This window comes from Mixophyes fleayi, chromosome 4, assembly GCF_038048845.1.
Source record: "Mixophyes fleayi isolate aMixFle1 chromosome 4, aMixFle1.hap1, whole genome shotgun sequence".
Lineage (NCBI taxonomy): Eukaryota > Metazoa > Chordata > Amphibia > Anura > Limnodynastidae > Mixophyes > Mixophyes fleayi.
Window position 1 is genome coordinate 280700540 of NC_134405.1, and position 15233 is coordinate 280715772.

Here is a 15233-nt window from a genome sequence, read left to right on the forward strand (position 1 = left end):
TACAGGAGGTTCATTTACGGTTGCTGGACCGGCCTGTATTCCCCAATCCCACAGGAAGCATTATGTAGCTGAAGAAACAGGGATGTGTCTCAAATGTAAACCTGCACATGCTTCTTTCTTTCATAATATCTGACAATGCAGGAAAGTTCAGAAATTTTGGAACAAAATCCTATCCTTTCTCACCTCAGTTGTAGGTACCACCTCACCAATTGATCTGCCTGACATTTTTTTTTGTCACTTTGATAATTAGATTCCACTTATTCCCCCGAGAGAATCCCAAGATGTTAAACCATTTCTCACAGTTGTTCTCACAATTGCTAAACTAGTAATTTTCTGCCACTGGACCATCCTATCTCCTCCTTTTCTCTCAGAAGTGAAATCAAAACTTCTCAATACATTATATTTTGACAGAAGAGTGACCCTTCCCGATATTGATAAAGGGCTAGAAAAATTCTACAAGAAATACATACATACATACATTGAATCCTTACATACAAGTTTAGAGGAAGCTATCCTGAAAATGTTTCAAAACATAACCTGGTCTTTGTACCGGTACCTGGAAAATGATTAAATTTACCTCTTCTCCTGTTTTGCTTTAATCTGTAGCATGGCCTCGGGGCTGCCCCCACACATACACCCCCCCCCCTCCCCCAATATGGTCATCTTATCATGTCCCCCTCATACATCATGATCACATAGAGACACAGATTCTCTTGACTCCTCCAAGGAGCATGCTTAACTGGTCTTATGTCCTACAAAGTTGGGGATTCTGTGTTCAGGTATATTGCTATACTACCTTGTAGCTGCTTGCGGTTATCTGTTGATTGTTATAAGTTGCAAACTGTTTCACTTTTATTTTTCTTTGACGTTTACTAATCTCACCACAACACCGTCCATTGGAATCCCTTCCTGCATATGAAACAGTTACTGTCTTATCAAATTTATACGGAACATTTGTTTGTTCTATAATTAAGCACCAATATTTCTATAACTTCCTGTGATGGAAAAGGGGAAATAATATTTTACAGAATTGAGGTTAACATAGTGATGAGAAGAAGTTCAAAAAAACTTGTTTCACATGTATGAAAGCGTTATGGCTGAAGCCTGTAGCCAGATTAAAAGTCAAAATGGTAAATGTTAAGGTACTTCTTCTATCAATTATCAACGTCCTTCAGCTAGTCTGTGATTTATTATAAACCAGTTAACTGGGAGTCCAGTAATCAAGACACACACAAGTATATCCTTTTAAGATTCTGAGCTGAGGTCATTTATTTGAATCACATTTTTATAGAGCTTATTGCTTCACTACATTAATAATTCCTCCCAAGTCTTTTAAGATCATAACATACGTTGCTGCTATCTACAGCATAACATATTCAACAACGCCCCCAGACCTTATTTGGATATCAGTAGTTTTCTTTCTCACATGAACAGTCATGAGTTGAATTTCTTTATCTGTATGCTTTAGTTCCTAGCTTGCGATGTTGTGGGGGGGACAACCAAATTACATTTTTCACTGATGCTAGCAAGGCCCCACCTGTAATTGTTTCCTAACTGATTTGTCTGTTAAGGTTGCACAACTCAAAGTGTTTTCTTATATTATCACCACCATTCTGCCTTGTAAGCCTCCTAAACATCCACAATAATAATTATTACAGAAGTTTAAAATATTTTATTTAGTAGTATATGCTTTGTTGTTATGTTTATATGATATGTATGGAACAATATATTTTTCGGAACTCTATCTCATTTTCTTTCTTTTTTCTGTATTATTTTCAAAAATGGAATAAAAATATTTTATTTAATATATAAGTATGTTCTGCAATGTCAGGAATTGTATTTCTTTTTTTACATCCAGTTTAAAAAAATGTGGATTGTAAACAACTTTCTGGTTTATTTGGCGCACTTGCTAGATAGGTAGGTCTGAAATAAAGGCAAAACCAGTGAACATTTTCTGTAGTACAGGGTGGACGCAGGTGTACAGAATATATTTCTAGTCAGCCATTATCATAGAGGTATTAATGGGCATAATGGGGGCAATTATAAAAGGTGGACATATCAATACACATACATATAAATATATTCCTACTTTGCCATTATGTTAAAAAAATTAAATACACATAGAGGCATTAATGGGCATTATGGGCATAATAGGTACAATTATAAAAGTAGATACATATTATATATATAAATCTATTTGTTCTCTACCATTATATTAAAAAATAATAATAAATACACAGAGGTATAGGAAAAAAAATATGTAATAATGTTAATATAATAATACAGATTTGAAGAGATGGACAAGTCACATCAGTAAATAAATGAGACTTTAATGAGAATATGTAGTTTCACATGTGTTAACAATACATTTTGTATACACCTGCATACAGGAACACATAAATGACATATGGAACATGTAAAACAGGCTTATTATTGCTTCACCATTAAAAGAACACTATTCCCATTTGCTTGACATTTTGACAGCACACCACGTGGGAGACGTAGAGCCATCATAAATTTAAATATACATGACCAGAAAGGCGTCGCTGTTGGAGGAACTATCGGCAGATGGTTGGACAGATGGTCATGATTACGTGCACGCTGCAGGTTTGAAATTACGTTGCTCCATTGTTGAACGAAATTTCTAGTCTGGTTTCAAACTCAAATGAAACGATAAGATGTACTTTGGAACGATAATCATTCTTCTTTGCAGCTTACACAGTAATGCGATATTGGGCCGAACGGTCATTTATTGTTTCAGAGGCACAATAATTGACTAGTGTGTACTTAACCTAAGTGTGCGGGAGGTGATGGCCAGTTTATTGAAGGGACAGTTATGTCTCTGTGATTTGTCCAAGAAAAGTTATGGAAGGTCAAAGATTTTGGACAAACTATTATTGACACCCAGGGAACATTTCCTCACCCTATCACTCTGAATGCCCTTCCAGTGAAACCTGCTTAAATACCCTGTGTATAAGTGGTCAAACTGTCAGCTCTTGGGAACCCAATCTAATTGAAGAACTACTTAAAAATAGTGATAAACTTTGAATGGTGCAAGATGCTACACGCACACACACCTATCACAGTTAGATCAAACTGTGAAAATAGGTATAACAATTCCTGTGCACTAAAAAGGGTCTGCAGTTGGTTTCCGTATTCAAGTACAGGGTTTCACCTAAGGACCCTTACAAATAAACGGTAGTAGGAACGAAGTAGAAAACGGATCATGGCGCTAACCCTCTTTGCATATAGTATCAAAGGAACATATATAACATATAATTCAATCACAAAATGTAAGCGTAGGTCCAAGTACAAACAGTAATAGACAGTTTATAACCTCAGGGTTTCCATCCTATGACTAAAAAGGTCACAATTCATAACATGACAGATGAATCTTCTTATGCTTCAATATTTCCAGACGTATAAATTTAAAATTCTTTCTAAAAAAATGTGATATATGGTGTAGTATATTCAATAAATTGAAGCATCACCACATAAATAGGGTAAGATCCTAACATGCAAACAGAGGAAATTCCAAGAAATAGACCAAAAAATAAATTGTGTCACTAGAATTCCAAATGACCCAGAGCGCCAAGATGTGACAAGGAAGCAAAGCAAAAGTGCTACTAAAACATTAGGGGTCTCCATCACCTTTATGAGGAGCCTCTCATACAAATGCACTTACACCAATGAAATTTGGTTCAAAGCCTTCAAGAATATGTAACAGCAGTGTTCCAGCAAATCTGATAATCTCTTTTTCTCAGCCAATCCAATTCATATCTCCAGATAAACAGTGGCACATGATGTAGATTCTAAAATAATAAAAGGGAATATAGCATTTTACCCTTTATTATACAAAATGTACTCATAAAAAAAATCTAAATAAAAACATGATAAAAATGTTGCTTCCTTGTCACATCTTAGCGCTGTTGGTCGTTTGGAATTCCAGTTACAGTTATTTTTTTGGCCTATTTCTTGGGATTTCCTCTGTGTGCATGTTAGGATCTCACCACATGTGGTAATGCTCCAATTTAGTGAATAAACTACACCATATATCACATTTTTTCTCTTTTCAGAGAATTTTGGATTTTTACATCTGGAAATATTGAAGCAGAAGATCCATCTGTCCTGCAAGTCATGTTATGAATTGTGACTTTTTTGGCATGGGATGGAAGCCCTGAGGTTATAAACTGTCTATTACTGTTTGCATTTGCACTTATGCTTAATTTTTGTAATTGAATCAAATGTTATACGTGTTCCTTTGATACTATATTCAAATAGGGTTAGCGCCTAGGATCCCTTTTTGACATTTATCCTACTAACTGTGAAAATGTAAAAAAAAAACTTAAAGGAAATAAATGGGCAAGGCTAATTTAAGAAATGTTCATACAGATTATGATATGTGTTTGTTCTCTGTATTTATATCCCAATTGTTTTTATGGCTGTATTGCATTTATTTTTTTGTATGCGACTTATTATATGTTCTTTATTTTATATTCAAAATGCCCTGTATGTTTGTATATTAAATCTAAAATTTAATAAGTTTTTAATTTGATGCTCATAACCAACCAATTAACCTTTTATGGTGAATATTGCTTGACCATGCTAACCTTTTGAATGCTGGTGTATGAACTGTTAATATATTTGACTAACAAGCCTAGCGAGTGCCAGCATTTGTGTAACATTGTTTTGATGCGTTAACCCTTTGATTGCTGATGTGTTTAACAACGAGTAAGGAGTAGTAGAGGGGATAAAAGTCCAGTAGTTGGACAGTACAAGCAGCACTCTCACTCCAGCTTATTTGCAGACTGCAAAACAAAGTCAACAACACATGGCTCTTCCTTTTTGTAAGCTTTGAGGTTACATTTCGATTTGGAAACATGTACTGCAGTGTTTAAACAAAATGACAGGTAAAAACAAATTGTGAAAGGGGCATCTGGAATTTCAAAGTGTTTATAGGTACCGTAAAACTAGTACGTATCCAAGCAATCATCAATGTAACACCCACAAGGAAGGGGGTTTAATATAAATGAGGGCACATTTTGGATTCTTGTAACATTCACCAACACACGGGGTGCATATTGAAGTACTGCTTTACTTTATATTAAAATAATAAAATGTTGAGAAACCCTGGTTTACAAGCGTCATTGTGACGATGGTGTGTTAATATTACCAGACATGGCGACAGGCTGTGTAGCTACTAGGCCACCGATCATGTGACCACACCCCGCCACTAATACTGAAGCGGCCACTTTCATCGTGGAGTTCTTGTGCACGCGCTACCTCTTGCCGCTGAGAACTTTAGTTGTTCCAGGTCGCGTGACCGGAAGCTATTCTAGTATGTCCGTGACGTCAAAGAGAGTCCAAACAACCCTTTGCCTTCTCTCGCGCGCTGATAATAAAAAGCAACAGCAACGTGCCGCGAGTTTTGTGTTGGCGAGGGCTACCGGAGAGTCGACATGGATACAGCTCAGCTCTGCAAGCTTTTCATCGGAGGGCTCAACGTGCAGACCACCGAGGCCGGCTTAAGAAGCCACTTTGAGACTTACGGCCAGTTGACTGACTGCGTTGTGGTGATTAATCCGCAGACAAAGCGCTCCCGGTGCTTCGGCTTCGTAACGTACTCTGGTGCAGAAGAGGCAGACGCCGCTATGGCCGCTTCCCCACACGTGGTGGATGGGAGTAACGTGGAGTTAAAACGTGCAGTCTCTCGAGAGGACTCTGCTATGCCCGGGGCCCACGCCAAGGTGAAGAAACTGTTTATTGGCGGGCTAAAGGGAGACATAGAAGAAGGCGATCTGCTCGAGCATTTCTCCCAGTTCGGCGAAGTGGAGAAGGTGGAGATTATCGCAGACAAAATGTCCGGCAAGAAGCGCGGCTTCGGTTTTGTATATTTCTCCAACCACGACGCTGCGGACAAGGCGGCGGTGGTGAAGTTTCATCCTATCAACGGGCACCGAGTGGAGGTGAAAAAGGCTGTTCCGAAGGAGGAGATCCAGGGAGGCTCCTCCAGGCCATTCCGCGGAGGGCGCGGGAGAGGCAACGGTGGCGGCGGATCGTTGAACGGCTTCTCTGGCGGAGGCAGCAGAGATGGCTTCGGGGGGTACGAGGGCTATGGCGGGGGCAACCAAGGCTACAACTCGTACGGAGGTTACTGTGAGCAAGGGTCTTACGGGAACGGTTACAATAGCTTTGGCAACTACAACCAGCACCAGTCGTCTTATGGCCCCATGAAAGGCGCCGGAAACAGCAGCTGGGGCCGCAGCAACAACTCGGGGCCCTACAGGGGAGGCTACGGTGCAGGCGGCTATGGCGGGGGCAGCTCGTACAGCGGGAGCTCCTTCTAAAGACTGTTACAACCCTGATAACCGAATGTCTCCTGTACCGGAGGAGAACGACCGCATGGACTCATGTTTGTTAGTGAAGGTGGATTGAGCCATGGCCGGCTTTCTAGTTCATATACCTGTCCTGCTTTTTTTTCCCTTTCTTTCTTATGCTAATCTGACTTCTCTGCACATCCAAGCAGGAGGCGACCTGGGGGAATTTGTTTATGGGCCAGTGATTTGTTGGGCGAGTTTTTTCCTGTTCTGACTGCTTTCATAACCTGAACTATTTTATTTTTAACATGTTTCGTTTTTTTTAATCATTGTTTTACATTTTGTCTAAACTCTTTATCTCCATGTGGATTTTGAGAAAAGCATGTTTGTTTCACATAAGATGCTATAGTAGTCCACAGTGTGACTCTGATAGTTCCAGTTGGTGTTTTTTTTTCTTTTATTTGTCCTCCAGAAGTGCTTTGTGTGGTTCTGGAGTTATCAGAAATACATGTTTTCATATTGTTAGATGTACCCCCGTTCCCCGCCCCTCTAATTTCTGATGTCTATTAATTGTCTTTTTTGTAGGTTTTCTTTCATTGCTATTAAAACCAGATTTGCACCAGGTGTTGGATCCCATTATTGTAATAAATTGCATAAGATTGCTTTGTGATTTATAGGTTTCTCAGTTGCACAAATTATCTCGCTTTAATTAATTCAATGACAATATAAAAGTTAAGTTGCTGTATATAAACTGCCATCAACACTCACAAATATAGAATCAGGCGTCTTGGTTCTTTCTACATCTTCGGTGCAGTTAAGTGCATGCATTGACTATTTTTTTTGTTGTATCCTACAATGGTATTACTTATTGGTATACCTCCCCATTATTCTGATAAATTTTTGCCATATTCGCGCATTTGTAAGCATTTGGATCTCTTATTTCACAGCTATCTTCATGGCTGTGTTCATTTAAACCATTCAATTGCATACACAGGTCTAGTTATATGTCCTACATCTGTTTCTACAACCCTTTTTTTTTTTTTTTTTTTTTGTGTAGCAGTGTGATCAGTACAACAGACATGGTAGCTTAAATAGCATCACCATCTGTTAAGTTGAGGTCAGAGAAGAGAAAATGTGTTTTGGTTTGTCATGTCCACATGGGATGTTTTGTGAACTGTTCCAAAAGGTATGGCTCTTGGGTTTCTGCTTATGTTAAACGCCAGTCCATGTATTATTGCTGGCGATGTTGTGTTTGTGGCTAGTGTGGGCAGACACTTGGCATGACTGCGTAAATATGCTGTTTAGTTTTTAAAGGTGTCATTGTAAAGATGACAATTTCAACTTTTAAGGACTCTTTAATGTTCTCTGCTTTGCACAATTAAAGCCACTTTTCAGGTAGGTTATGCTCATACAAGAATGTCTGCAATGCATAGAGCTAAAATTATTTTTCTCTATGGGTAACGGTATGCAAGATGTGGATTTATTGACATTTAAAAAAACATACGCCCAAAAGTTAGGCACAATTTATCTTTCTGCTGGAATTTGTGAAGCCCTGTTCTAAATGTAGCCTTGTGTTGTATGAGATGTTACGAAGGTTTTTACTACTTGTACAATATGTGGCCATGTTTAAAATCTTGCAACTCTGCATGAACACCTGAATCCAGTTTGTGATGTGTGTGTGTATGCCTTAGAAATGGCCTGTCTCTGAGGTAAAGGGGAGTGATCTACCTGCTATATAATTCAAGTAATGCATTCCCTAAATGTGTTTCCATTAATATAAAACAAGTTTTTGCTTATCTAATATCACCGATCTTTTTGCCTGCCATGGTCACTGTTTCTCCCTTACAATACTGCAGTGACCTAAGGGTAGACTGGTTGCATTGGTGTCCTAACTGTTCCAGGCCTCTAGTTAACTGAAAATGTGTGGTCCCTGCAGCACAAATTGTATTGTTTTACATTATATACCTAATGAGTTTTTTTGGGTAGTCTGAACTTGGCTTTTAAGATGCAGTTTTCAACTTCCAGTAGGGCCAATTGGGTCATTGCTTGATTAATACAATAAAGGCATCCACAAGTAAAAATTACATTTCATTATTTACATGAGATTCAATGGGGTGGGGAAGGTGCATTTATTTATAGGAGCATTCCTTGTTTAACAGAGGGTTGTTAGAGATATTTCTCCAAACTACAACCTTACTTTATTTTGCTCTTCTCCTTAAGGGACACATTTATCAATCATCGGCAAAAGTGAGAAATAGTTATCGTTATCGCATGGCTAAGGCTTGAACTATTTCTCAAATTTATGAACAACAGATCACAGAAACAGCAGTTCCGAAAAACTGCTGTTTCTGTGATAAAAAAAAAAATCATACTTACCCCCCCCCCCTCTTCGGAAGCGCTGTTTCCGGATCGCCTCCTCGTTATCTTCATCCTTCAATTGCGTATGTGCATTTCGAAGAACTGCACATTCGCACAAAGATCCTTGCTCTGTCAGAGAGCTGTGAGTGACAGGGAGGGATCATGTGATCTCTCCACACATGCACTGTCCAGCTCTGCTCTTCGGAGCAGAGCTGACATCATTGGATTTTTTCAATTATGATAATGACAAGCTACTAACATGACAAGTTACCGAAAAAAATGTTTTTTTTCGGAACTTGTTAGATTTGAGCTGGGAGCAGTCACCATACTGTTGAAGGGTGACTGCTCCCAAAAACGAAGAGGAGTGCAAAGCAGCAGATATCCATGATATCTGCTGCGATGCACCTTTAATAAATCTGCGGAGGACACCCAGGGAGCCGGTAAGAGCACTATCGTGCGTTCTTAAATATGCCCCTAAAGGTGTTTGAAATCAGAGCTTTGCCACTAATGTACCTTACAGATGCAATTTATAGAGTGAGAATGCATTTATACATGTATTGCAGCAATTGTAATAAAAATACAAGTCAAATGTCCTGTGTGCTTTATACAGTCCTATCATTCCCATGTTCTTTATTTAAAACCTAAATGAGTTAACGTCCATTTGTAGACAGCACCGTGACGTTTGTTGTATTCTTTCCATTATGGTGTATAGGATGGCTTTTATGGGGACAGTTTCAAAAAAGATAAATATGAAGTGGACAAATGGGTGCGCGCTTGTGTGAGAAGAAATACACTACATACCTTTTAGTGCAAATTGCCTTCCTTTGCAGTTCAGTGTTTTCTTTTGAGCCTTGGCAATAATAATAATGTAGTGAATTCTTTCAAACGAACATTAAAAACCCACCTTTTCTTCAAAGCCTTCCAGTCTCATGCCTCAACTCCCACCGGTCGGCTACCTCTCTTTCTCATCCCTTCTTCCCTTCTCCCCCTTCCTCGACTCCGTCTCCGTTTCTCCCGTCTCTCTCTGTCTCATCCATGTGTCTGTCTGTCTTCCCCTCCCTTTAGATTGGTCGCTCCTTTGAGCAGGGCTCTCCTACCTTCTGTTTCCATCACTTTTAACTGCGCTCTCCAGCTACTCCGCTCACCTCCTCTCGGTCCCTCTGCCCTCTGTCTCCTCTCGCTTCTCTCCGCTCCCCTCAGTGACTCAACCTGTCATCTGTGCCCACCCTCTTGGGCCATAGTTACCTGCCTATACTCACTTTTTCCCTCCCTCCCTCTCTTTCATGCTGTGCCTGAGCCCCCAGAGTTATAGTGCTTACTGTTACTTGTACTGTGCTGTTTCACCTTGTACTGTGCCATTGTTTGTCCTTGTACGGCGCTACGGATACTTTGTGGCGCCCTATAAATAAAAATAATAATAATTCATATAAAATAAGCCAATGTGTGATTTATCAGCTTATTTTTAGGTATTGGGTTTTTTGTAATGTGGGAATTGGTGATCAACTCAAAATATTCTTTAATGTTAAATAAACAAGTACATAAATATTCATCCCCTTGTTTTAATACTTGATAGATATACCTTTAACTGCAGTTAATCTATTTGTGTAAAACTAATGGTTTTGCATTTTGGGGCACTGCATTCTCTGTCCTTTCATAGTAACATTGTTCTAGATTTATCAGGTTTGATAGGGATTGCTAATGAACAGCAAAGCAATATTTAATAATAATTCCCTCCCAAGATTTGTCTACAGTATATATTGCTCTTTTGATAGCATTGTGCTCAGACAAAAGAGCTTCATAGTAGGGTGAGTGTGCAGTGTTAAGCTTGTGCTAAAGATAGTGCCTTGCATTGAGGTCAGAAAGTGAAACCTCAGACTACAGAGACTTCCACTTGGTTTGATGGTCTTCCATCTAGCCTAGATATTATATTATTAACAAGTAGTTTTCCTCTTGTTATCCTTCCATAAAGTGTGCAGATATGATGTACCATGGAAAGTGTTTCCCATCTCTGTCATAAAAACAAAAAGTCTTAGTGTTGCCATAGGCCTCCCTAATAAGTGACCAAGTACAAATGCTTGGTGAAGATGACCTTTTTCTAGACAAATTCTCCAAAAGTGCTCTGAGGCACATTCAGTCATTGAAAAAATATTATAATCTTTCACTGATCTATACTTTTCAGTAACCTTTAATTGGATTTATTTTGAATATTCTTTGGTCTTCACATTCCCATGAGCTCTTGTCCAGAAATGCATTAACAATATTGTGTATTTCTCTTAAATTGATTGATACACTCTAGATGTAGACTACTAAACCCCAATCCATTGTGACCTCTAAAATAACTGATTGCACCAGGGTTTATTTAGATATATACGTGGAAAAGGGGTAAATGGATTGTATTTTTAACTTTCTAATTGGTATTTGAGTATTTTGTGTTCACATTCTGTGATTCCAAAATGCAACCAAATTGTGAAAATCCTTAATACCTTTTTAAAGCTGCTGTAGTTGGGTATAGAAACGCTCAAATTCCTTATAAGGCATGTAAATTAACACACAGGCATATTTAAGTAGCTTCTGGGATCACAGCTACATACGGCTGCACACATTACGCGCAATTATAGTACAGCAACATTGCAGATTGCCCTTCACAGCCCTATGGGGTGCGAAGGGATATCTCCGATGTAGTGGTATGGGGAAGGAGATGGCCGTGGTAGCCGTGATCTTGGAAGCGAATTGAATGTGCCCCTTAATGACTTGCATTAAACTGGTTAAAAAGCTATGCAAAAGATTAATGCATTGACTGAAAAGCTGTGTTTGTAAAATTAAGTAGGTTAAAGGGTTATTCATTTAATTGTAAAAAACCTTTTTTATGTATATTTTGGTCTAAATGTTCTATATATGGTTGGTAAATGGTGGTTTCATTGTTCTAGTGCCCTTGGAATTTTATTCATGTACATATTTGTTCTGCTAAATAGCTAACCTACTATTCTAGAGTAAACTTGCTACAAATTTGTATCCTGGGCACCCACTTATAATTTGTTTTTTAACTTTTTGCCTCCATTTTTATGAACTTGGATCATAAAACATATCTACAAGATATTAAAGATATTAAAATATTATTAGGAGCTAGATTCACATCCTGTCAAAGTGGCCTAGTAATTCCTAATACAGAATTGCTAGTGATTAGGAAAAAAAAAAAAAGTAAAGTGTCAGTGACTTTGCCCTCCATGTTGCCAACATTACTATCCAGTGGTTTGGAGAATATAAAGTTACAGTGAGGTGCAGCGGTTTTAAAAGTTCAAAGAAGCATGTGTAGGATCATCATCAGCAGCAGCTATTTATATATCGCCACTAATTCCAAGTGAGGGAGGAATCCCACACAAACATGGGGATAACATACAAACTCCAGACACATAGAGTCATGCTCTGGAATCGAAACTACCATAAGCAATTTAAAGAAAAACCTATCTCCCCTTTATTAGTGGTCCATGCGAGTAGGTGGTCTTTAGCAGACATTAGCTTATTTCCAAAGAAAGATGTTCGTATCTCTTCAATGGATTTTTTTTTTTCCTCCAAGGGATTGCTTGAGACTATGATCAGAAAAGATATGAGGTAAGTACCGTATTTTCCGCACTATAAGGCGCACCGGATAATAAGGCGCAGTCTCAATTACGGGGTCTTTTTCTGCACTTTACCCATACATAAGGTGCACCGCAGTATAAGGCGCATGCTAAAACACGGTCTACAAAAAAAAAAGGTAACGGAAGCAAAACAATGAGTGAGTTGAACTTTATTAACAATGCACTCACATTATTTTTTAATCTTCTCATACAAATCCATCAAAGTCCTCAACTTCTGTGTCTGAATTGAACAGCTGGGCAATTTCGCCATCAAACATGACGGGTTCCCTCTCATTATTGTCGGAGTCAGTCTCATTGTCAGGTGGCTGTTCAGCAATGATGCCGGCTTTCGCGAAAGCTCGGACAACAATTAAAGCAGATACCTTAGCCCAGGCATCCACAATCCATTCACATATGGTGGCGTAACTTGCCCGGTACTGCCTCCCAGTCTTAGTAAAGGTGTGTTCGCCGTCTGTCATCCATCGCTCCCACGCCGCTCACAACTTCACTTTGAACGCCCTGTTTACACCAATGTCCAGAGGTTGGAGTTCTTTTGTTAATCCTCCCGGAATGATGGCAAGCTCCGAATACATTTGCTTCACTTGGTTTTTCACAGTAGCGGTGAGATGGGCGCGCATGGAGTCTGTCACGACTAGTATAGCGTACCTGCTATCGTTGGCACTACTCGGAAGAAGGCGCGGAGTCTAACGTGCCCCTGGTGTTCACCAGGGACCCCCGCAAGGAGGTATGGGCTTAGCTGCAGGAAACACGCAGGTCGCGGTCCTTCCACGAGTCAGATAGCGAAGCACGGGAGAATTGTCAGACAGGCAGGTTCGGCAACGGTGCGGGCAATGTAGGTACACAAGGAGAATCCGAGCGGGGTGTGAATAAAGCCGGGTCAATAACGTTCTGACAGCGAGGTACAAACGGGAGATCCAAAAGGGGTAGTCAAGGCAATCCGGGTCACAATGGTCACAGGCAAACGGCAATAAACTGGAGGAAAGCAAGGGTCAGGAAACAGATAGACTCAGGAACCCTGGAACGCTGGAGGACAGGAAAGGACCTGAAACTCTGGCACAGGAGGTGAGGTCAGAGGGCCTTAAATAGTGCTGCTAGCTAATGCCCTCAGCGCTGGTAGTGCTGTCATAGCAGTAGCGCCGTAGCGCTAGTCATACTGTAGCGCCGTAGCGCTTTCTTTAAGCAGCGTCCCGTTGCCTAGCAACGGGGACGCTTCTGGTTCTGAGCTGGCCGGGCGGAAGGGGAAGTGATGCGTCTGGTTGCTAGGCAACCAGACGTTCTGTGTGGACGGGCGGGCGGCCGCCGAGCGGCGCCTGACAGAGTCGTAGATCAACAGGGACGGTGATGCGTGGAAAAAACCATCCGGTCTCTGCATACACCTCTCAGCCACTCTCATCTTCTCCTCGTCCATCCAGCCCTTTTGATTGGCCTTAACGATGACTCCGGCTGGAAACTTCTTTTGGCAGCGTCTTCCTCTTAAAAATGACCATAGGTGGTAATTGCTGTCCATTACCGTGGCAACCAAGAACAACAGTGAAAACCGACTTCTCATGCCCCGTGGTGCGTATCAATATCGTGCTGGTCCCTTTTTCCTCCACAGTATGGTTCACAGGGATGTCAAAAGTGAGGGGGACCTCGTCCATGTTAGTGATGTGGTTGGGCTGGATCTTTTTGTCTGTAATCTTGTTATTGCAGTAGGTGCGGAAGATGGCCAGCTTTTCTTTGTAATCCGCTGGCAGTTGCTGCGCCACGGTAGTCTTTGCGCGGATGGAGAGATGACGCCTTTTCATAAAAAGAAAGCACCAAGACGGACCTCCTTGAAAGTGTTCGATCTTCATGTCTTGTGCTATCGTTGTTGCCTTTAGTCGAATGGTGACTGTAGAGACGCTTCTCCCGGCTGTTCTTTGTTCAATAATCCATTGCTCAAGTTGGTCTTCTAACTGTGGCCAACTTGCTTTGTTCCCGCGGAAACTCTGTTTCGTCTTCTTAACTTGGCCCAGTTCATTTTCTTGCTTCCTCCACTTCCGAACCATAGATTCATTTATGTTGAACTCTTTCGCAGCTGCTCTATTCCCATTTACAACCGCGTAACTGATGGCCTGTAGTTTGAATTGTGCCTTGTAGGCATGTCTCTTCACTGGTGCCATTTTCGGGGGCCCTTAGACAAACCAGCGTACGTAGTGTACGTATTACGTCCCTGTGTCAGCCGGAAATGGTCCGACAGTCAATCAAGTGGAGCGCTTACCAAAATCGCACAACAACATTTTACCAGTTTTGGGAACTCAGTGCACACATAAGGCGCACCGGATTATTAGGCGCACGGCCGTTTTTGGAGAAAATGTAAGGCGCCTTATAGTGCGGAAAATACGGTAATTACAAATACCATTACAGGAAAAAAAAATGTGGGGTACTGTTATTTTTTAGTTTTTTTTTTTATTATTTAATTGCCTGCTATATTACTAGAAGGGACACTATATTTATTTTATATTCCTGCTAGCTCCAGGGGTACCACCAATACCAATACTACTTGTTCGGGCCCTCTTCAAGGACCAGGACTGATGCTGAGTAGCATGTCCAGTTAATGTTTTTTCCTCTTTTTTTCCTTTTTTTTTTTTTTTTTTAAACGATGGCAAGCATGGTTTTCCAGCGTTTGTCAATCTACAGGTTGATAATTTTTGCTGTTTGCATTTTTATTGCCAGGAGTGCAATTCCTGTGTCCCTGACTTGGATGTTTACTGTAAATGGTTACACATGATTCTTTATTCAATCTTGCACACACCAAACACACATGTTTTAGATTTGTTGAATTGCCTGCAAACTGTTCTTTCACACCTATGAACTGCCACCACCTATTGAATCAGGGCAGTAGGACCCTAAGGTACTTGCTTACAACTATGCAGGATGTTACACACCATGCTCCTTG

General features: G+C 40.3%; 1 protein-coding gene across 1 annotated transcript; it reads left to right on the forward strand.

Annotated features, from left to right (window-relative positions):
- The first annotated feature begins 5306 nt into the window (after positions 1 to 5306).
- On the forward strand, positions 5307 to 6941 carry HNRNPA0 (heterogeneous nuclear ribonucleoprotein A0). The gene has a single exon (XM_075209788.1). The coding sequence runs from the start codon at positions 5460 to 5462 to the stop codon at positions 6345 to 6347; it is 888 nt and encodes a 295-aa protein (XP_075065889.1). The 5' UTR covers positions 5307 to 5459; the 3' UTR covers positions 6348 to 6941.
- The last annotated feature ends 8292 nt before the right edge of the window (positions 6942 to 15233 follow it).